The 22,822-nt window shown below is 39.7% G+C and overlaps 2 protein-coding genes across 3 annotated transcripts in view; both read left to right on the top strand.

Annotated features, from left to right (window-relative positions):
* LOC126426436 (uncharacterized) overlaps positions 1–6,571 on the top strand; it is an 82,260-nt gene extending 75,689 nt beyond the window's left edge. The window contains exons 3-4 of the mRNA XM_050088353.1: positions 6,232–6,453; positions 6,552–6,571. Coding sequence (XP_049944310.1) covers positions 6,232–6,453; positions 6,552–6,571 — 242 coding nt within the window. The remainder of the gene's footprint in view (positions 1–6,231; positions 6,454–6,551) is intronic.
* A 79-nt stretch (positions 6,572–6,650) lies between these two features.
* LOC126426938 (uncharacterized) overlaps positions 6,651–22,822 on the top strand; it is a 118,078-nt gene continuing 101,906 nt past the window's right edge. Inside the window, exon 1 of one of the 2 annotated variants that reach the window (XM_050089043.1) lies at positions 6,651–6,737. In XM_050089043.1, coding sequence (XP_049945000.1) covers positions 6,705–6,737 — 33 coding nt within the window. In that variant the 5' untranslated portion in view covers positions 6,651–6,704. The remainder of the gene's footprint in view (positions 6,738–22,822) is intronic. The other variant, XM_050089042.1, reaches the window with a different exon arrangement.

The following is a 22,822-nucleotide window of genomic DNA, read 5'->3' as shown; positions in this document are numbered from 1 at the left end:
CCACTGAATTCTCATAGGTAGTCACTGCTTCTGGTTTAGAAACTCACTCTGGTGTGTAATGGTCGCTGCCGTACCTCCATGGTTGCAAACTGCTGCCCTCCAAGGCAGAAGTCTGGTGATGCATCGGAGCTCAGAGCCTAGGAGTGGCTCATCTGTTGTGTCATTCCGAGTCTACAGGTGCAGACATAAAACCATGAGTTGGTCTGGTGGAGGTGGCTGCCCAGATTGGTATCAGCTGCTGGCTGGCCTGTAATATGATGGAGAATTGCACACAGCTGATGTCGTGGAAAGTGCTGCCAGACTGTGCATAATTGAGTTAGAAACAGAGAGTATTTATGGCGATTAATAACACTCTCGTTGTGCCGTTGCCTTGTTCCCAGGCACATACATATCAACATCTCAGTGTCTCAGTGCTGTGGGAATATTCTGCAGGCTGGTTTGTAGTTGTGTGGCCTTTCACCACAGTGTACAGACAGACTCGCTTGTGGAATTACATGTCACCCCTTCTGTGCTCGGCTGCTTGCCTTGCGTATGGCTGCAATGGAGCTGCTTTTAATTCAGTGACACACAAAATTTACTGAAGGCATTATAGTATGGTTGTGTCATGTACTGATACTTATAATTATACATAATATAAATGGATGGATAAAAAATCTTGTCACTGAGCGGCGGCAGGGGAACACACGTAAGAAAGGTATTACATAGGCCAGCTTTAGGCAGAGGGCTGAAGGAAAAAGAACTGGTGAGGATTAGGAAAAGAGACAGAGTTCAGAAAAATCAGCCAGAACCCCAGGTCAGGGGAGACTTACTGGCTGGGATGAGAAGAAAAGACTACAATATATTTTCAAAAAATGATTATATTCATTATTATAGTTTTACATGATATTTTGTTGTATGTATGAGTCTTTACTTGTCAGTGTTTCAATAATTGAGTTGTCTCATTCATTGCCCCACAGTCACTTCAGAGTCCTTTACTCAGCTGTCCAAAGATCAATTATGAGAAAGGATGGTAATTCTTTCAATTCTTGTTCCTTAATGTTTCAGGATGATTGTTAGACAGGCATACAAAATTGTGGATAAATATTGCTGATGAAATTATGTAGAATTATGGAACACCATAGGGACTGACAACCTAAGCAATTTGGTCCCATAAGATAGAAATGGAACACTATTTAAATGCTTCCCCATATGCAGAGATCAGACAAAGATTAATGAAAGTATGTTTGGAGCACAGCATGTATGATGGAAAATCAGAAAAAAATTATTACAGCCTGTAAATTTTGGTGTTCCAAGGGAGTTTATTGAGACTGATTGAATAACGGACTAAGTCAGCAAGAAATATGACAAGTAAAGAACTTTATAACTAGAAAAGAGAAAACGGTTGGGTATATATTACTACATACCTTGTTTATGAAACTTGTTGTTGAAGGGATTGTGTAAATAAAGAGTTGTAGGATGGAAGATTAGGGTCACAGAAACAGCACAATAACCAAAATACACTGTTGTGACAAAAGACTTAGGAGACCTTCTAATGTTGTGTCAGACCTCCTTTTTCCTTGCGTAATGCAGTAGCTCAATGTGACACGGACTCGAGAAGTCATTGGAAGTCCCCTGTAGAAATGTTGAAGTATGCTGCTGCTATAGCCATCCATAATTGTGAAAATGTGGCTGGTGCTGGGTTTTGTGCACAAACTGACCTCTCCATTATGTCCCATAAATGTTCAATGGGATTCGTGTTGGGTACTCTGTGTGGCCAGATTGTTTACTCGAATTGTACAGAATGATTGTGGCCCATTGAGATGGTGAATTGCCATCCATAAAAATTTCATTGTTGTTTGGGAACACGAAGCCCATTAATGGCTGCAAATGTTCTCCAAGTAGCCGAACATAACCGTTTCCAGCCAATGATCGATTCAGTTGGGCCGGAGGCCCCAGTACGTTCCATGTAAACACAGCCCACATCATTATGGAGCCACTACCAGCTTGCACAATGCCTCGTTGATGACTCAGGTCCACGATTTCATGGGGTCTGCACCACACTCAAATCCTGCCATCAGTTTGTACCAACTGAAATTGGGCATCGTCTGATTACGCCACAGTTTTCCAGTCATTTAGGGTCCAACCAGTGTCTTCACAAGCTCCATTTTGTGATGTTAGCAAAGCCACTCATGTTGGTCATCTGATGTGAGAGCTCATTAATGCCAAATTTGGTACACCGTCCTAATGTGTATGTTTATCGTACATCCCACATTCATCTCTGTGGTAATTTCTCGCAGTGTCACTTGTCTGTTGGCACTGACAGCTCTGTGCAAACATCACTGCTCTCAATTGTTAAGTGAAGGCAGTTGGCCAGTGCATTGTGCTCGGTGAGAGGTAATGCCTGAAATTCTGTATTCTCAGCACAGTCTCGACACTGTGGATGTCAGAAAATTGAATTATGTAATTATTACCAAAATGGAGTATCCCGTGTGTCTAGCTCCAACTACCACTCCACATCTAAAGTCTGTTAATTCATCTTCTGTAGCCCTGATCTCATTAGACACCTTTTGACATAAATCATCTGAGTTCAAGTGGCAGCTTCACCAGTGCACTGTCCGTTTATACCTTTTGTACCCAACACTACTGCCATCTGTATTTGTGCATATTGCTATCCCATTACTTTTGTCACTTCAGTGTAAAGGCCCTTTGTTCAAAATCACATACTTGTGAAATCCAAATCTGCCACTCGGTAACACTCGATACTGTGTTACTTATAAAATGCTCAGATCATTGTTGACGTGCTTTGACATGCAGTACTTTTGGTAGTTGAGAAGCTGCCACTGAAGCATGTACCACCCTTTGACAGCACGCTTAATGTGGTCAGTCAGTGTAATTTAAGGAAACCGCAGTCTAAAACATACCAGTCTGTTTATGGGTCATAAAGGAAGCCTTACTAGCCACCCAAAGATCCTATGCCCTTGCCATGTTTGTGTTTGTTGATGATATCATTATGATCTGATCTGTATCTGGGCCAAGACACTATATACTCATTCTTCCACAGCATCCAGACTCTCTCTCCTCTTCCGTTCACATGGTCCTCTTTAACTTGGCGTGCCACCGTACTGGACAATAATCTCCATCTCTCTGATGGCTCTGTGAGAACCTCTGTCATTGAGACTACAAACCATCAACAGTACTTTATTCTGTTAGCAGCCATCCCCTCCAATAGACCATGACCACATGTTGATGTCATACCTGGAGTGACAGGCAATGCGCACCTATGGTATGCTGGCAGAACCTTCACAGTCACTCCATTGCAAACCTAGTCTACAAGTATATCTCCTGTTGCATATCCACATATGGCCCTAATCCGTGAACCAGTCAACTGAACCAGTTGCTGTGGAATGCTCTCATTGTTACTCTGGACTAAACTTAACCACATTTTTAGCTCAGCGTCTACCTTCGTTTAATAGTGCCCTAAAATGATGAATATCATTGCCGCAGATTCTGCTTAATGTCCCACTGCAGCAGACAGCAATGATGCCCCTTCAAGTTACATATCTTTTAAACGTGCCTGTCTGCAACTTAACATGTCATTTTTACGATACATAGCAATCTATCTTTTCCTATATGTTAAGTCTATGGAGAGGCACTAGTGTCATATCTCAGTGACGAACTGGAAACTTTCAGCACAGGACAGGGAGATGTAGAGGAATTATGGCTCAAGTTTAAAAGAATAGTTGACTATACACTGGAAAGTTAAATACCCAGTGTAACAGTTCATGATGTGAGAGATCCTCTATGGTATACAATCACTGTAAAGAATCTTCTAACGAAACAGACTACTGGATAATGTGTGTAAAAGAAACCATAGGGCTGCAGATAGAGATGCTAAATGAAATGTGTTTGGCAGTTAAGTGAGCAACACTCATAGGTAAGGGCTTTTAGTAGCACGAAAGTTAGCATCCAGCCACTCGCGGGCTAGACGAGAACTGAAATTGAGAGTAGTAATGCAAAAGCAAAAATTCTTAACTCTGTTTTCAAATGTTCCTTTACATAAGCAAACACAGGAGTATTGCACCAGTTAAATTTTTATACCACTGAAGAGATGAGTGAAATAGTATTAGTTTCAGTGACGTTGAGAAACATCTGAAATCATTAAATTTGAACAAAGCTCCAGGGCTCAATGGAGTACCTGTCAGATTCTGCCCAATTTTCATCTGAGTTAGTCCCTCTGTTACTACAACCTATAGTAGTTCTCTCAGACAAAAAACCATACCCAGTAGCTGGAAGAAAGCATAGGATACACTTGTCTATAAGAAGGTTAGCAGAAGTGATCCACAAAATTACTGTCCAGTATCCTGAACATTGATTTGTAGCAGAAACTTACAACATATTCTGAACCCAAGTATGGTGTATCGGGCAAAATATGTGACTGGATTGAAGATTTCTTAGTAAGAAGGATGCAGCATGTTATCTTGGATAGAGAACTATTGACAAATATAGAACTGAAGTAACTTTGGATGTACCCCAGGGAAGTGTGTTGGGTCTTTTGCTGTCCATGTTGCATATTTATGACCTTGCAAACAATATTAATAGTAACCTCAACTTTTTTCAATGATGCAGTTATCTACAATGAAATACAGTTTGAAGGAAACTGCAAAAATATTCAGAGTGGTGCAAAGATTGACAACTTTCTTCAAATGGTCGGAAATGTAAAATTGTGCACTTAACAAAATAAAAAATAAAAAATTTACATGGTGTCAGATGAACATAATATCAGTGAATCATAGTTGAAATTTGTAAACTCACACAAATACCCGAGTGTAACACTTGGTAGGACATGAAAGGGAAAAAAACGTAAGGTCGATCGTAGGTAAAGCAGGTAGCTAACTTCAGTTTTTTGGTAGAATAGTAGGGAAATGCAATTAGTTTACAAAGGAAACAGATTAAAAATCAATCGTGTGACCCATCTTAGAATATTACTTGTGTGGGACCCTTACCAATTAGGACTAGTAGGGGATATTGAATGCATACAGAGACGGGCAGCTTGAATGGTCACAGGCTTGTTTTATGAATGGTCACAGGTTTGTTTAATCCACAGAAGAGAGTCATGGATTTTGAAAGAAGTGAACTGGCAGCCTCAGAGACCTGAGAAAGTCTCCTAACAAAGTTTCAAGAATTGCTATCAATTTTGACTCTTTCAAATATACTGCAAACTCCTACAGATTGCTTCCATAGGTTTTGTAATGACAAGATTAAATTTATTGCAGCACACACAGAGGCTTGTGAACAATCATTCTTCCTGTGCTCCATGTGGGAATGGAATAGGAAAAAGCTTATATAGTACAGTGCTCTTCACAGTGGTCCACAGAGTGTAGCTGTAGAATATCCCACCCCAACAGTCATATCCTACCCTATCAGAGACAGGGTCATCTGTGAAAGCAGTCATATTGTATACCAACTCAGCTGTGACTTTGGTGCAGACTTTTATGTAAACTTGACACTTGAGTAATAACCACTCTAAAACTACAACAAAGAGCAAAATTGACTATCCAGTTGCAGAACATGTTGCTGAGCGCAACAGGCTTGACTTCTTGGTTATTGCACAACCTGTGGCGTCTGCTCATGGGTGGGTCTTCTGTTTCTGCATACCTATCTCTTTCCATTGTTGCCTTTTCCTCCCACTGCCCTTCACCCTCACTGCTCCTCTCACCCTCTCCATCCAACAGAACTACTCACACCATTGGGCTGCTGCCCTAGGGCTATGTAATCAATTGGGTCAATGTAGCTGTGCATGGTTGAGTCAATGGGTCTATGTTTTTCATCAGCTTAGAAGGAGAACATTGAAAGCTAAGAAGAACATTGTCCAAAAACACAACAAAATTTCCAGTCTTGTTCTATGTGCATGTTGTCTATTCAGTACCCTACATTTATGGTTAGTGGTTATCTTTATGTAGATTCTGAGAAAGCTTGCTTTCTTTTTCTGCCAGATTTTGTCTTAGTTCGTTTTAAACTCATTTAACTGACTTAGTTACCAGTTAAGAGTTTTAGTTTCACAGATTTGCTTGTTTATCATTTAATTCTTGTACATACATATTTATATCACATTGTAAATGATATGATAATTCCAATAATTAATTATTTTATTTCTTTTTGACTGTTTTACATTCATGCCTTAAGTTGACCACTTCATTATAATCACTTCAGTTTTAATCTTTTTTTTTTTTTTTTTTTCTGTCTGTTAATCAGGAGAACCACAAGATTTTCAGTGGAAGGGAAATGACAATGCAGCTATTTTAGACAGCTGTTCCTCATTAGAAAAGCCCCCTGGACAATCATTGCAAGAAAGTAGTTGTGAGGAATTCAGAAACAAAACTCAAAAGAGGAATTTTGCATTTTCACCCTTACCTGCAGATACAGTTCATGGACTTGATTCTAATAATGCTATAGATGAAAAATGTGATACTAACAGTACTGGAAATCAGCGACGTTTACAAGAAGAAGGAACTAATTGTGTAATCCCCAAAAGAAATAAACCAGAATGTAGCAACACAGTTACAACTACAAAGAATCATTTTCTGGCAACTGAAAGAAGTTTCGATGTTATTAGTGATAGTGAAGACTCAAGTGATGAAGATAATGGCGTTGTTGACTTGGACACAAATTGTCAAGAGGCAAAAATCAATGATAATCAGTATGGAAATAAGAAGCAATCGGTTGTCATGAGAAGAACTAATACACCTCAGACATTGGTGGTAAGTTTAATCGGTGGTGGTGGTGGTGGAGGAGGAGGACGAGCATTGATATTGATATTACATCGGAAAAATTTGATTTTTTAGCATATAATCTTCTTAAAATATTAACCTGGTTTTCCAAATGATTCTGCACACACATTTCAGGTTAATCTTCTCATCTCTGGGATATCTTGAGTTTAATGTATGTCATTTAGTAGTTCACTAAAATACCTTCGTTTCTTCAGCATATATTTCACAGTGCCATGTAAAAGTAACTATGCAGCTATTCTCACTGTTTGGCATACTCTCCCAGAAGATTGTCCATATGATGATCCCTCAGATCTTGTTTTTACTTCTTTGCCATGATCATGACTCGCAAAATAAGTCCATTGTCTAGTAAGCAGTTTCTTGATAATTTCAGCAGGATGGAGAAAAATTGTGTCACAAAATTTTAACCCTAGATAGCTGATGCCAATAGGAACCAAAATTACTAATGTTGTGTAGGTCGACAACGCGCCCTTTTTAAACTATGGAAACTTATCACCACGTGCTCCAATTGGCTGTGGGATTGCCCTGTTGCTGTTCATCGGTTGACAGGCAGTGCTCTGGTTGTCGGTTCACACATACAAACATCCCTCACCCCGTCAGTGCCACCATGTGATACACACACGTCGAATTGGTCTTGTTGTTTGTCTCCACCTCACATCAGAGGTATTCACACATAAGCTTTGCTTCAGAGCACACAAAGATTCACCTCTGATTTAGTCATGCAGTAAGCATGGCAGCACAGTACTGATTTGAGGAACAACGAGATATGAGTTTTGTCTATGGACTAGCCAGTGCTAATATGCATGAAGCTCGACAGTTGTGTGAGGAACGGTATGCAGCAAGACACCACCCACACCCCGAGATGTTTACAGCAATTAACCAGCAACTTAGTGAAACATGCTCATTAGTGGGATATTGTGATGATGCTGGAAGACCTCGAACATGATAGGGTGCTGCATTTGAAGAGACTGTTCTCAAGCACTTCAAGGAAGCACCTACGACAAGTCCTCGAGTGGTTGGACACAACTTGGGGGTCACTCATCAGTTAGTCTGGGAGGTTCTGAGTAACTACGGCCAGCATCCATTTAGTTTCCACCCAGTCAAAGACCTAAATCCTGTGGCGGACTATGACCACAGGCTAGGGTTTTTCCGGTGATTTCTGTTAAGTGTTGCACGAGGTCCTGACTTCCTCGCCATTGTGTTGTTTACCGAAGAGTGCACCTTCCGTCAAGATGGCCTTTACAACACTCAAAACATTCATTACTGGGCAAGGGGAAATCCTCATGTCACATGCGCCCAGGGAAACCAGGAACGATTTTCATTTAACATTTAGGTAGTCATTGTGGGCAACCACCTGATTTGGCCAGTCCGTCTATCTCCTCAACTTACTGGGGCCAATTGCCTTGATTTTTAGTAAGAAACTCTACCCAGCCTGCTGGAAGACGTTCTCCTGGACATCTGACTATGCATGTGGTTGCAGCATGATGGGGCATCCGCACATAACAGTTGAGCTGTGCTCATATATTTAAATGAACTCTTCGACGGCCAGTTCAGTGGCAGAGGTGCTTGTAGGACATGGCCCTGGTGACCGGATCTCACGCCACCAGACTTTTTCCTATGGGGATTCTTCAAGGTTCTATTTCACCCACCTGGACGTGAACCACCTACAAATGAAGAGGAATTAATGTATCACATTCAGCATGTCATTAATCACATCAGGACAATGCCAGGAATCTTTGAAAGAGTTTGGCAAAACACCGTTTGACATTACCAAGCTTGTGTCACTTCAGAGGGTTGCCAGTTTGAGCACCTGCTTTAGTAAACAGTGTCCTAGCTACAAAAAAGGCTCTTTTCAGTGCTGACACAATTTGTAAAAGGCTTTCTGTACATGAACTAACAGCTGTTGATGGGTTTGTTCCCAGAACGTCTTATCATGAAACTGCAATGGATGTGTCGGGACCTTGGTGGATTTGCCCCAAGGCCCCCAGAGTGGAAAGCTGGCACAGTACCATCGAGTGTGTGGGATGCCTTGGATATGTTGTGACCTCTGGCAGGCAAAGCATTCACAGTTATGCATTCTCCAGACCACCAGCAACAGGGCAATCCCGCAGTCAGTCGAAGTGCATGGCAGCAAGTTTCCATAGTTTATAAATGGTGCGCTGTTGACCTACACAACATTAGTTCTTTTGGGTTAAAATTTCGTGACACTTTTTTTTTTGAAGTGCGCATTACTCCCTAAGAGCTTACTAGTTATTGTAATATACTGGGTGCTTTTCTGTCCGACTTAAGCTGAGGGCAATCATCAAGTAATGTATTTTGTAAGCAAATGTAGCTTATTTGACTATAAAAATTCAATTTATTGAAAGTAAGAACAGATACCTTGGTGAAGGTTTGAAATGAATCTGCTCCAGTTCTAATGAAGATCATCTCATTCACTACACTCATGTTGCCTCATCCTTCGTTGAATACTGAGTGGCTTAGCCAAGGATACTTCCGTCTCCTCAAACAATTGTGTACGTGGGAGAAACTGCCCTTAATGTAAGTTTCTTAGCAGAAAGTCCAAATCAGATTACAAATATTTTACTTCAGGTTATGTGTAAAACTAGGCACCAATTAATCAGTAATAATTGCCAAAGTAGGAGCGATGATAACTATGCCCTTAATATTGATTTCAATGCTTCGTCATGTCTCAGTGAAGATGTGGCGCACAGTACCTGGCCTTGCCTTCAAATGCGAGAAGGTTGACAGTTCAGTGGGTGGTGAAAGAGTAAATTGTTTGTCTCCTGCAAAGAAATCTCAAATGAAGAATGAATTACTGTGATTTCTAATGGTTCCACATATTTATCAACTGAATGGCTGACTACATTGCTAGCGTTTGAGCATAATTTCACAACTCACCATAGGGAAAGGATTTCAAAGTGCAAAAAGGTGATGGAAGTACTCATAGAGTCTCAATTTGATAAAACTGACAGAAACAGTCATTCCTTGTAATTGACGACAAGGACTAGTTTCAGCTAAACAAGAGGCAAAACAAGCTAAAGCTAAAGGTAAAGAAATAATGATAAACCAACAATAAAGTTGGTTTAGGTTGAAATATTTCATTTGAGCAATTCTTGTGGTATAGATAAATTGAACTAATATACCACAAAGAAATGGGATGATACAAATAAGTCTAAAGAGGTCAAACAATAGAAAAATTAATTACACAACTTGATCATTGCCCACCCAATACTGGAGTTAAAATTCATTTCAGCAAAGATACACTAGTGGTCACAAATTTTATCCCAACCGTCACTCCCTTATTTAACACAGTCACAATTATCACTGCGTCAGTGGCTGTCTCTCAGAAAAGCTGATTGGTCAATTTTTGGCACCAAAATAGTCTTTGAATTTAATCAGTTGAAGGGAATTGATGATATTGTGTAAGAAAAAGTGAGAATAAATCTCACACACTACAAGTGACAGTCTCCCGCTTCTTTGGGAAGTGTCATCAGAAACTTGTGGTGTGGTGGCTAGAACTGATTGCTGCAGCCATCAAAGCATGGAGACGGGCACTTCAATGGTTCAAATGTCATTCTTCCACAGAAAACCTTACTAAATGGTTCAAATGTCATTCTTCCACAGAAAACCTTACTAAGTGTGGGATTGATTTTTAATAAGAAATGAAAAAAGAAATGTTAGGAACAGCTTAGCGAGAGTTCACACTTCATCTTCACTAGTATGGTCCGAACTTTGCCACATTTACATTCAGCTCTGTAAAATAGTTTTGGGTTTTCTTACCAATGATAAAATTATCACTGGCTCTTGTGTCAGAGATGAATACCTTGCCTTATTCCTCGCCATTGTGTCTGAATCCTGTAAACTTATGATGGTGTCAGTCACAGCATTTCGGGCTGTGTAATGTTTGAGTGAACTACAAACAGAACGCCCCCCAACACACACACACACACACACACTCTCTCTCTCTCTCTCTCTCTCTCTCTCTCTCTCTCTCTCTCTCTCTCTTTCCTCCTCTCCTCACCAGTTAGGGCTGATCATGACTTATTTTAGGGAATTTTATGCTTTGGCTGCTGCAATTTTACTAAAGATGATGTCAACATAGTTTCCAAGGTAATTTTGTTTTAAAATAATAAATCATATGCTGTGTGTATTACTGTGGTGTATTGTTTCACCTGCGTACATCACAATTTTGACATTAGAGCATATTAAGATTTTGTCTTACTGAGCAAGTTGTTACCTTTTTGAAGATTTATTCATGAATAGATATTCCACAAAATTATTCGATATAGTTCTGTCTCACTTATAGACTGTGCTTAATTATGACACATGACAAGAATGATTGTGAAGTTCCTCAAAACCAGTGACATATGGTCTGCATAGAAAGCGTCTGTTCAAACTAGAACAAGCCAGATTGGGGATTCAGCATCCAATATGTATGGTCACTACCAGTTGTCATGGATATCTCAAAAGTACAAGCAATTTTCTCAAAGATGAGACTTGGAAGAATAATGGATTCTCACAGAGTTAAAACTTCAGTGCATAAATACATGCCCATCAACTCTGTTTATTAAATTTTATCCTAGCAGACACAAGACTTTCCATTGATTATCTATCAGCAGTAGAAGAATTTTTCAGAAGCACCCTGGGGCTCTTGTCTTACTATGTGTTTCATTCAGTTGTAATATAATGTGGTGAAAATGTTTTTGTGCTGAAGTTTGGAATGTGTATCACTGCTTAACACAAGAAAAACAATGGTCAATATGCCACATCTTATTGAAGATATCCTCCACCAAAAAAAAAAAAGTATCTTGTGTAATCCATAGTGCTTTTTCTTGATGCTGCCCTAGGTTCAACTTGATGTTACTGCATTGCCACGTGGGAATTGTATAATGAAGTAAATAAGTTTCAGTACTTCTTGTACACAAAGAATTTTATTTTGTATGGTAGATGTTCGACGACGAACATACAAAGTCTGACTACATGCTGTTAATACAAAAATTCGGTCCAAGGCAGACTTAAGACTGATGTAGGACTAACCTCTGGCAGCGTAAAAATCACCTCTATTTATATGATTTCAAACAATTGCTATTATTGTTACACATTGAATTTTGCATATTTAACAATTAAAGTTTTTACGTACATCTTCCCAAATCACATAGAAAATTACATAGAATAACAGTGAATAATTTTATACAAAGACAGGAAGGAATTAAATTTTGTATGAGTAAAATTTGACATTTCTATATAGTTGTTATTACAGTTTTACTAACTAACACCAATTAAAACATGAACATGTTTGATTCTGTCTGAAAAAGCATTGTGTCATGTTTCTGTTTGGAGAATGAACAATTTCTGACTTAAAAAACATAAAAATAGCTGTCTCTTGATAACTTGAAATATCATAACTTTAATTGCTAATTACTCCATAACTACAATAACAATTTTATTCCTTCCATGTGCCTGTAGTTTGTATTGTGTGCAAGTTATGATGGTACCTTAGTTTTTAATCCAACATGTTTCCTTCATTCAATATACTGGTGAGGCCCAACGTAAACAATGTCACCACAATAATTTAAATTAGTGTAAATTTCAGAGTTGCTGTGGTGAATTCGAATACAGGCAACCAGAAATATGTTTCCTTTATTCTATGTATTGGTGAGACTCAATGTAGTCAAAGTCAAAGCAACGTTTTAAATTGGTGTAAATTACTAATATTACATATATGCCCTCATGGGAGAGTGGAGATGAGTCTGGAATAGGATACAGGATTCCAAAGGGGTTGTGGTGCTACAGTCCATGGAAGCTGCATTGTGCATTACATTATTTTCCAACACATCAGTAGAAATGAAAACATCTCAGCCATGGGAATTAACTGCACGTTCTCAGTCTTCTAATTTGGTATGGTGAGATGGGGTATTTTCCTCCTAATGGCTAAAGAGTTGCATTATTGCAGCCTTGAGGTCAGCAAAGGTTCCTCATTTTTTGAACAACTACACCATGATCTCTCTGTTGAATGGAATGTGCAAACTCTTCAAAAGGATGATTAACTGCCAAATTCTCCAATTAAGGCAATATTTACTCCAGTATCAATGCAGTTTTTTACCATCTTATAATCTTGATATATCCAATTAAAAAGCATTCATGCATCACCAATATTTAATATTTTGTAATTGGTGTCAGTGACATCATATCCATGGTGAGCTGTGTGGTTTGTTGATTGCTGTGTGTTGACGACTTCTCTTTACATTGCAGCTCCACATCACTGGTATAACAAAATGTCAGCTCTAGGGAGGTGTTCAAAAGGCTCCAGACTGGATACTGAACAGTGGCACCCAGTTCTCTACAAAAACCCACACCACCAATGTGGAGACTGGTCACCTCACCTCATCCATTCATCCTGTGAGTGGACGGGTGGCCATTCCTCTGCTTCTTCAGTAGGGTCCAAGCAGGCACATGGGGTGGGGGGGATTACTAGTTATCAGGAGCTCCAACACTAGGCGCGTTATGGGGCCCCTTAGGAGCACAGCATTCAGGGCTGGAAAGAAAGCCAATGTGCACCCAATACATCTGTCTGAGATGTTGAGGCGGCCTTGCCTGTGGCTATCGAGCATGCAGGGTGCAGTCATCTGCAAGTTGTGCCTCATATTGGCACCAACGACGCCTTTCGCTTGGGGCCTGAAGCCATCCTCAGCTCATTCCAGTGACTGGCAGAGGTAGTGAAGACTGCTGGCCTCGTGTGTGGGGTACAAGTAGAGGTCGCACTTTGCAGTATTGTTTCCAGAGTTGATCAGGACCCTTTGGTTTGCAGCCAAGTGGAAGGTCTCAACCAAGTCTTGGTCGACTCTGTGATGGTCTTGGCTGCAGAATTGTAGACCTGCATTATCTTGTCAGGATTTGTAGAACTCCCCTTGATGGGTCAGGGGTGCACTACACAAAATAAGCAGCTACTCAGGTAGCAGAGTACTTGAGGAGTGCACATGAAGGTTTTTTAGGCTAAACGGTACTTTGAGGTCCTCTTATGACAACTCGCAGTCGATATACAGCAAAGGAAGCCAGACGGCCTTCAGAATAAAGGCACTTCAACTGTCACAATATCAGCAAACTGTCGAAGTGTTTGAATACAGTTCTCATATTTACTGCCCACCGGGAAAGTTCTTATGCTCAAATTATTCATGGATCGAGAGCTGGCTGAAACCCAAGGTGGAAAGCTCTGAGATATTTAGCGAGTCATGGAACGTATGTCGCAGAGGCAGATTGGAGGCCATATGTGGGGGATTGTTCATTGCAGTTGACAAAAATACTGCCTCTATTGAGGTTGAAGCTGAGTGTGACAGTGATGTTATCCTTTTCCATATAATAGTTGTAGGTGAAACCATGTTAATTGTTGGATGTTCCTACCAGCCATCCGATTCCGCTGTGACAGTTCTATAGTCATTCAAAGAAAATTTTGTCAGTAGCACATAAATACTGACTTTGTGCAAGACTAGTTGCAGGTGACTTTAACGTACTGAGTATAGATTGGGATTCCTATGGATTCATTGGGGTGGTATAGACTGCCAGTCATGTGAAATACTTTTGAACATGATTTCTGAAATCTATCTTGAGCAGCTAACTCAGCAGCCCACACACACTGGAAGTATCTTAGACCTTGTAGCTATAAATAGGATGGATCTTATCCACAATGTCAGTATACAAACAGGGATTAGCAATCTTGATATCATAATAGCAACTATGGTTTCTAAAGTTAATAAATCAGGATAGAAGGCTAGGAGAGAATTTCTGCTAGATAGAGCAGAAAAGCAGTTGTTAGTATCTCACTTAGAGAGTGAATTGACAATACTTAGTTCCAGTAAGGTGGATATAGAGGAATTACGGGCAAAGTTTAAGCATATTGTAAATAATGGTCTGGAGAGTTAACTGCATAGTAAGTGGATGAAGGATGGAAAGGAACCTCCATTGTTTAAAAATGAAATTTAGTAGATGCTGAGGAAACAGAGGCTGTTGCACTCTCACTTCAAAAGAAAATGCCCAAATGATGGCAAGTGAAGGTTAGTAGAGATTAATGCATCTGTGAAAAGATCTATGTGTGAAGCACACAACGACTATCACAGTCACACCTCAGCAATAGCTCTGGCAGAGTACCTGAGAAAATTCTAGTCATATGTAAGTCTTTGATTCAGTCCCTTGTTGACCAGTCCAGCATGGCAGTTGAAGATAGCAAAACGAAAGCCAAAGTTTTAAGTTTTGCGTTCAAGAAATCGTTCACACAGGGGAATCATGCAAAGATATAGTCATTTGAGCATCAGACTGACTCTCATAAGATGACAAAGCAATAACCATCCCTGGCGTAGAGAAACAGCTGGGAGGTTTGAAAGAAGATAAATCACCAGGTCTGGATGGAATCCCAATCTGGTTTTACAAAGAGTATTCTATGGTATTGGGCCTCTACCTAGCCTACATTTATTGTGAATCTCTTGCTCATCACAAAGTCCCAAGTGGCTGGAGAAGAGCACAGGTGATGCTAGTAAATAAGAAAAGTAAAAGAACAGACCGACTAATACCCCTAACTTCGTTTTGTTGCTGAATCCATGAACATATTCTAAGTTTGAGCATATTAAACTTTCTTGAGTCTGAGAAGCTTATGTCCAAGAATCAGCATGGGTTTAGAAAGGATTGCTTGTTAGAAACTCAGCTTGTCCTTTTGTCACATGACGTACTGCAATCTGTAGATGGAGGGCAACAGACAGATTCCATATTTCTAGATTTTGTACATTGGTGCATTGCAAGCTGTTGCCATAGGTATGAGCACATGGAATAAGTTCACAGATGTGTGAGTGGCTCGAAGATTTCGTAAGTAAAAGAACACAGTAGTTTTCCTCAAAGTTGAGTGACTGTGGGAAGATACTAGATGACTTAGACAAAATTTCTGGTTGGTATAATGAATGACGGTCAAATGCAGATGAATGGAAAGAACAAACCTGAAATGTTGAGTTACAGTATTACTAGTGTCCTACTTGCTACAGCCAAGTCATTGAAATATCTGGGCCTAACATTGCAAAGTGATCTGAAATGGAATGAACATGCAAGAATTGTGGTAGAGAAGGCGAATGGTCGACTTTGGCTTATTGGAAGAATTTTAGGAAAGAGTGGTTCACCTGTGAGGGTGACTGCATATAGGACAGAGGTGCGACCTATTCTTGAGTACTACTAGAGTGTTGGGGATCCATACCATGTCAGATAAAATGTAAATGCCGTGTGGCTAGGGCCTCCTGTCAGGTAGACTGTTCGCCTGGTGCAAGTCTTTCGAGTTGACACCACTTCGGCGACTTGTATGTCAATGGGGCTGTTAGGTATGACATTCCGTCATGCTGACCACTCAGCTACCAGGGGCGGACACTGTGTTGTATGGAAGGAAGACATTGAAGCAGTTCACAGGAGGGGCTGTTAGATGTGTTGCTGGTAGGTTCAAGCAATACATAAGTGTTACAGAGATATTCGTGAACTGAAATGGGAATCTCTGAAGGGAATGCAACATTCTGTCCAGTGAGAAAATTTAGAGAACTGGCATGTGAAGCTGACTACTGAACGATTCTACTATTGCCAACATATGTTGCATGTAAAGATCACGAAGATATGATACAAGAAACAGGACTCATACAGAGACATATATTTTGAGTGGAACACGAAGGGAAAAGACTAGTAGTGGTATGGGGTATCTTCTGCCACACACCATATGATGGCTTCCAGAGGGTCTATGTAGATGTAGATGTAGATACAGCTCTATAGTATCTGAATTAAGTATCCACATCCTAAACATATCTTAAATAATCAAGTAGAAGAAGTGGAGGAGCTGTATCACGCCTGAGGCTTTTTTGATGAGAAACTAAAATGGTTATCACATGGGTGCCAAATAAAATTACTATCTCCAAAAATTCAACGCTCTAAGATCGCTCTAATATTCCATAATGGAACCTTGTGGTAAGGTGACTGTACCGTTACAGTTCTGTCAAAATTCTAGAAATCCTTAACCTTATCCCATTTAGGTTAAGGATGTATAACATACGGATTTGCAACACCATTGGTATTTGACTAGATTCTGTCCACAGTAATGGTACAAGGCTGGCAACAAGCCTTTTGCACAGGTCCCATTGAAGGCCTTCTGGCAGAAGCATGCTACTGCTATTGCAAGTTAAGCATCAGGAACTTCTAGTTAATTATGTAATAATGATTGGGTAGGCACCTAGTGATCCATGCCATCTGCCACTGGCAATCAGAAGTCTAGACTTTAAGTGAAATGTCTCAGGGGTAGTAGAACAGCTGGGAAGTGTTGAGGAATTGTCTTTAGATACGTCCAATCAACTGTATGCACAGACCCTTTCCTCCAACTACTCCATAGTGCGTAGCTAGCTCAAACGTACTCCTCGATCTGCTCTGTGGACCTGAAGGGAACACACACCTTAATGTCTATATGTGACTGTTTCTTTTAATCCTTCATGGGTATATTAATTCAGAAACCATGTACACAGATGGCTATAGAACTATTGTAGAGTTGAGTGTGTGTTTGTGTACAGTAGTAATAACAAACTCTGGTCCCTGCAAAGTGCGTTCACTGCGGAGCAGGCAGTTGTCACCAAAGCCCTATAACCAAGCCCTGTAACCAAAAAGTCCCTGTTGGTCTCTGACTCATATAGCTGTCTTCAATCTGTTAGCCATCACTGTGCAAGGAAGGCAATGCCTGTCAGTGTTCAGGATCTACTATTGACCTCCTCCATTGGGTGCTGCCATCACTTTCATGTGCTCACTGAGGCACACTCTTATGCTCGTAAGCAGCTCACAGCTCGTCTTGCTGAGGAAGCAACTGTGAGTGAATTACTAGGCATTAGGATACCTGGTACTGACCTAATACACCAAGGAATGCATCTAATCGTAACAGGAAGGGAGTCTGATTGGTAAAATTTTACTACCCGCACTAAAATCAGAATGATGAAGGAAACCACTACTGAACTTTGAGGACAGAATTTTGCCACTTTATGCAGTCTGTCGATCACACATACAAGGCTCAGTAATGATTTTCTCTTATGGCAAGAGGATCCATCTGGGTACCCCTCCTCACATTGGCCAATATATTGATGAAATACTGACACGGTGAAGTGAGTATTGGATGAATTCTAAGATTCATTAGAGAAAGCGGATTTTACCCCAGTTTGAAGTTCTGTTAAGCTTTATGTTAGTGTTTATCGCAAATGTGGAGGGAAAGACTATCACTGTAGTAAGAGCCCGGGAGGACTGCCATCTGCTTTGCACTCTGCGTTGATATATTCAGTAATTCCTTACAGCCTTTTAGCCAATCCAGCTCCTTTAACATCAACAGGCCTTGCTTGCTTTCTTTGTTTTTGAGACCTAATGATGGCAATGTTTTTCCTACAGTCCTTTTAGTTTCGAGTCAGTGAGTGGAATGGGGGGGAGAGAGTGAGCTTCATCCCCCAGTAGATAAACAGCTTGCACTCCCCCCTCCCCCCCCCCCAACACACACACACACACACACACACACACACACACACACACACACACACACACACACACACACACACACATATATATATATACACTCTTTCATTATTGTTTTTAAAGAAGATATCTTAAACCACCAAAAATCAAGATGGCATTTTAAATATCTGCGCATTCCTATGTACTTGATATTACTTTAGTCAAGTAATGGATTGCAGCAATGCTGTGACGTGCTGCTGCCATAGACCTATCCAAAAACTTTTATTGAGGAAGATTGCCACATAGCCATACATATTTGAGAAGTTATTTTATTTTATTTTGAGTTCCAGTGTTAGCATTTCAGTATGCTGTCTTCAGGCCCAAAATGCACTTCGTATGCTGGGTTAGAAGATCAGAGGTATCGATAATGTACTGGAGGCGACAGTGTCTGGATATCTTGAATTCATTATCAGAGTTCTTGCTTCGAGTGCATAGGACACTGCTGTGTCTGTATGCACTGCCCAGTGTTACATTATTATATAAATGGCTGAGACATAAATGTTGGGTGGTTTTTATCCAGCATGAGTGCAGTGATGATGAAAAAGGTGAACTTTAAGTATGAAGTGTGCACCTCAGTTTGTGCAATAAATACATGGAATTTTGCATTCAGAATGGGTTGGATAGTGTGTCGGAAAGAGGCAGCAGGAGACTGTTGCTGATTCCAAAGACATGTAGAAGCCACATCTAAAACTCTACTATTTTGGATGGGAAACCTAAATGTTTCTGGATGAACATAAATACTTACTGTGAATAATTCCCTGTTTGCACACATGTTGAAACCCGTTGGTGGAGGAGGATTTAGAAAGATATTGAACTGATTAAATACAAAGCTTATTTGAAAAAGAAAATATCGTTTGTTGGTCACTCAAATTCATACATCTGTTTGACAGATGGATGCTATTCCCAGTTGCTAACTGAAGCATTCTTATAATTACATATCCACAACACCTTTTCATTAACTTTGATGTAAATGACATTGTCTTTGTGTACAAAGATTTGGACGAATTATATTGTTGTAAGCTGTTCCTGGGATGTTCCTGTATTTCCTGTGGTGACAATGTGCTGACCACGATGTGATTTTTTGTCTTGGCACGCATTACTTTTCTGAACAATTGGATCGTGTCACACTTGCAGAGAATGTCATTATTACATGTCCAACATTTGTGAATACAGTAAAGATGATATCTTTAAATACAAATTTTCCTCGTTCCTTGTAGAAACCCTGTGTGTCAGCAACGATGTTCACACTTGAAGGTGTCATTGTGAAATGCTGCGGATCTGCGGTAGCTGGGGAAATTACCTGATGATTCAAATTCAAGACATATGTCTCTTAGTTCTGATTTCACTTTCATTTTTCTTTGAACGATGTATCTAATTGGAGTGAAACCTTGTACACATGTCAGAGAGTAGGCCACGAGTGTTAGTACCCCAGTCAAATTGTAAATTATCATATAGGTAGAATTCAGAATTAAGTACACTTTGGCTTTGGTTAGTTTACAATTGTTGAACACACTCGAATACTTTTTCAGACGTCACATCCTGTCTGGGGAGCCAGGATAATGAATCGACGCTGTTCTAGTTGAACTGCTGTAGAACTGAATATTCAAACAGTTCCTATGAACATAAACTTCTTGGTAATTAAATTTCTGATTTTAATACCCATAAAAAATTCAAGTGTTCCTTATCTGTCACAGGAATATGAGGCATTTCCACTGTCACAGGAATATGAGGCATTTCCCATACCAATTTCTCTGATGAGCTTTTATTCTCTTTAGGCTTAGGCTCTTATATTGAGTTATCTGTTGTACTTCAAACCCGAATTAGTTCTTGCTTAGTGTTCATGATGTGTCTTGTATCCTAAACACACCCCATAAACATTTTTGTGGGATACATACTCTAAAGCAGAGACTTATTCTTCTGTGTTTGTACCATCCTGCTCAAGTCCAAAGTTGACACAGAAACATATGTTTTGATGGTCGACCTCGATGCCATCCAGTTAGTATCTTATTTCTTGACAGATAAAGGCAAAAATATTACATGTAAGCTGGAAGCTGGTATAGTTCCTCCATCTTTCTTCTCAAATTTCCCTTCCAAGTATAGGAAACTGTTGCTCGCAATTGTTAAACCCTGGTGGGTGTAGAATGAGAATTCTTATCCCATCTTTATTATTAAATATTGCTGAAGCAAAAGTCTTACGAGAGAAATATTCCTAGCAAATGATTCACAAACTGGAGCCAGACATCACTATGTGGTTTCAATCCTATTAATTTAAGGAACCTGTAATTCTCCCATGTTACAACATTGAGCTTCTGAAATGATGTGATGTACTGGAGGTTGTGTGCATCCCTTTTGTACCTTACTTCCATGCTGTTTAAAGTGAAGTAGTATCGCAGTTGTCTCTTGTAAAAAATCAACTGTATTCTTGTCCCGGTCAACAGTATTCAAATTGAGATGGTCTGGTGCCTCCCAAGTCACTTGGAGGTGTATCAGTTTGCTTGGCACATCTCGACAATTTTGTATCCTGGGCTTTTGTAGTGAAGATACAGATTCATTGCGATGGTATGCTCGACACTAGTCAAGCTAACTGCTTGTACATCCACAGGTAGTTCTGATCCTTAAAATTTATCTGAATTCTTCTCCAAAATGTGAATCCTTGAGAATGGCCTTATGGAACCCTCATGGCTAAAGTCTGTTGTCTGTTTTGCCATTTTTATTTTTATTTTACACATATTAACATTTGCATGTAACTTGCACTCTTTTACAGATGAATTTTTTATAAATCCATTTAAATCATCAATATCATATGAGCCGGGCATATTTTGACAACTTAACAACTCCTAGATGTAGTTTATTGTTTGCCTTGTGGATAGTAGGAAATCGGTTGTATGTCTCAAGATCGATCAGTGCAATACTCCAGGACCCTTGCCTAGATCTGTTGGTGGAAAGTAATTTCTACATCTACATAGGTACTCTGCAAATCACATTTAAGTGCCTGGCAGAGGGTTTATCAAACCACCTTCACAATTCTCTATTATTCCAATCTTGTATAGCGCGTGGAAAGAATGAAGCTTTGATTTCCCTTATTTTATTGTGGTGATCATTCCTCCCTATGTAGGTCAGTGTTAACAAAATATTTTCACATTTGGAGGAGAAAGTTGGTGATTGGAATTTCATGAGAAGATTCTATCACAATGAAAAATGCCTTGCTTTTAATGATGTCCAGCCCAAATCCTGTATCATTTCTGTGACACTCTCTCTCATATTTCGTGATAATACGAAACGTACTGCCTTTCTTTGAACTTTTTCGATGTACTCCATCAGTCCTATATGGTAAGTATTCCACACCATGCAGCAGTATTCTAAAAGAGTATGGACAAGTGTAGTGTAGGCCGTCTCCTTAGTAGGTCTGTTACATTTTCTAAATGTCCTGCCAATAAAATGCAGCCTTTGGTTAACCTTCCCCACAACATTTTCTATGTGTTCCTTCCAATTTGAGTTGTTCATAATTGTAATACCTAGGTATTTAGTTGAATTTATGGCTATTACATTAGACTGATTTATGGTGTAACCGAAATTTAATGAGTTCCTTTTAGCATTCATGTGGATGACCTCACACATTTTGTTATTTAGGGTCAACTGTCACTTTTCGCACCATTCAGATATCTTTTCTAAATCGTTTTGCAGTTGGATTTGATCTTCTGATGACTTTATTAGTTGATAAATGACAGCGTCATCTGCAAACAACCGAAGATGGCTACTCAGATTGTCTCCCAAATCCTGTATATAGATAAGGAACAGCAAAGGGCCTATAACACTACCTTGGGGACTGCCAGAAATCACTTCTGTTTTACTCAATGTTTTTCCATCAGTTACTACGAACTGTGACCTCTCTGACAGAAAATCACAAATCCAGTCATATTTCTGAGACAATATTCCATAAGCACGCAATTTCACTACGAGCCACTTGTGTGGTACAGTGTCAAAAGCCTTCCAGAAATCCAGAAACACGGAATCAATCTGAAATCCCTTGTCAATAACATTCAACACTTCATGCGAATAAAGAGCTAGTTGTGTTTCACAGGAACAATGTTTTCTAAACCCATGTTGACTGTGTGTCAATAGCCCGTTTTATTCCTGGTAATTCATGATGTTCAAACACAATATATGTTCCAAAATCCTGCTGCATATCAATGCTAACAATATGGGCCTGTAATTTAGTTGATTACTCCTACTACCTTTCTTGAATATTGATGTGACCTGTGCGACTTTCCAGTCCTTGGTTACAGAAATCCGTCGAGCAAATGGTTGCATATAACTGTTAAGTATGGAGCTAATGCATCAGCATACTCTGAAAGGAACCTAACTGGTATACAGTCTGGACCAGAATACTAGCTTTTATTAAGTGATTTAAGTTGCTTCACTACTCAGAGGCTATTTACTTCTACGTTACTCATGTTCGCAGCTTTTCTTGATTAGAATTCTGGAATATTTACTTCGTCTTCTTTTGTGAA

Source organism: Schistocerca serialis, chromosome 11, assembly GCF_023864345.2.
Source record: "Schistocerca serialis cubense isolate TAMUIC-IGC-003099 chromosome 11, iqSchSeri2.2, whole genome shotgun sequence".
NCBI classification, from domain to species: domain Eukaryota; kingdom Metazoa; phylum Arthropoda; class Insecta; order Orthoptera; family Acrididae; genus Schistocerca; species Schistocerca serialis.
Note: the sequence above shows the minus strand (reverse complement) of the source record. Positions and strands in the feature narration are given on the sequence as shown.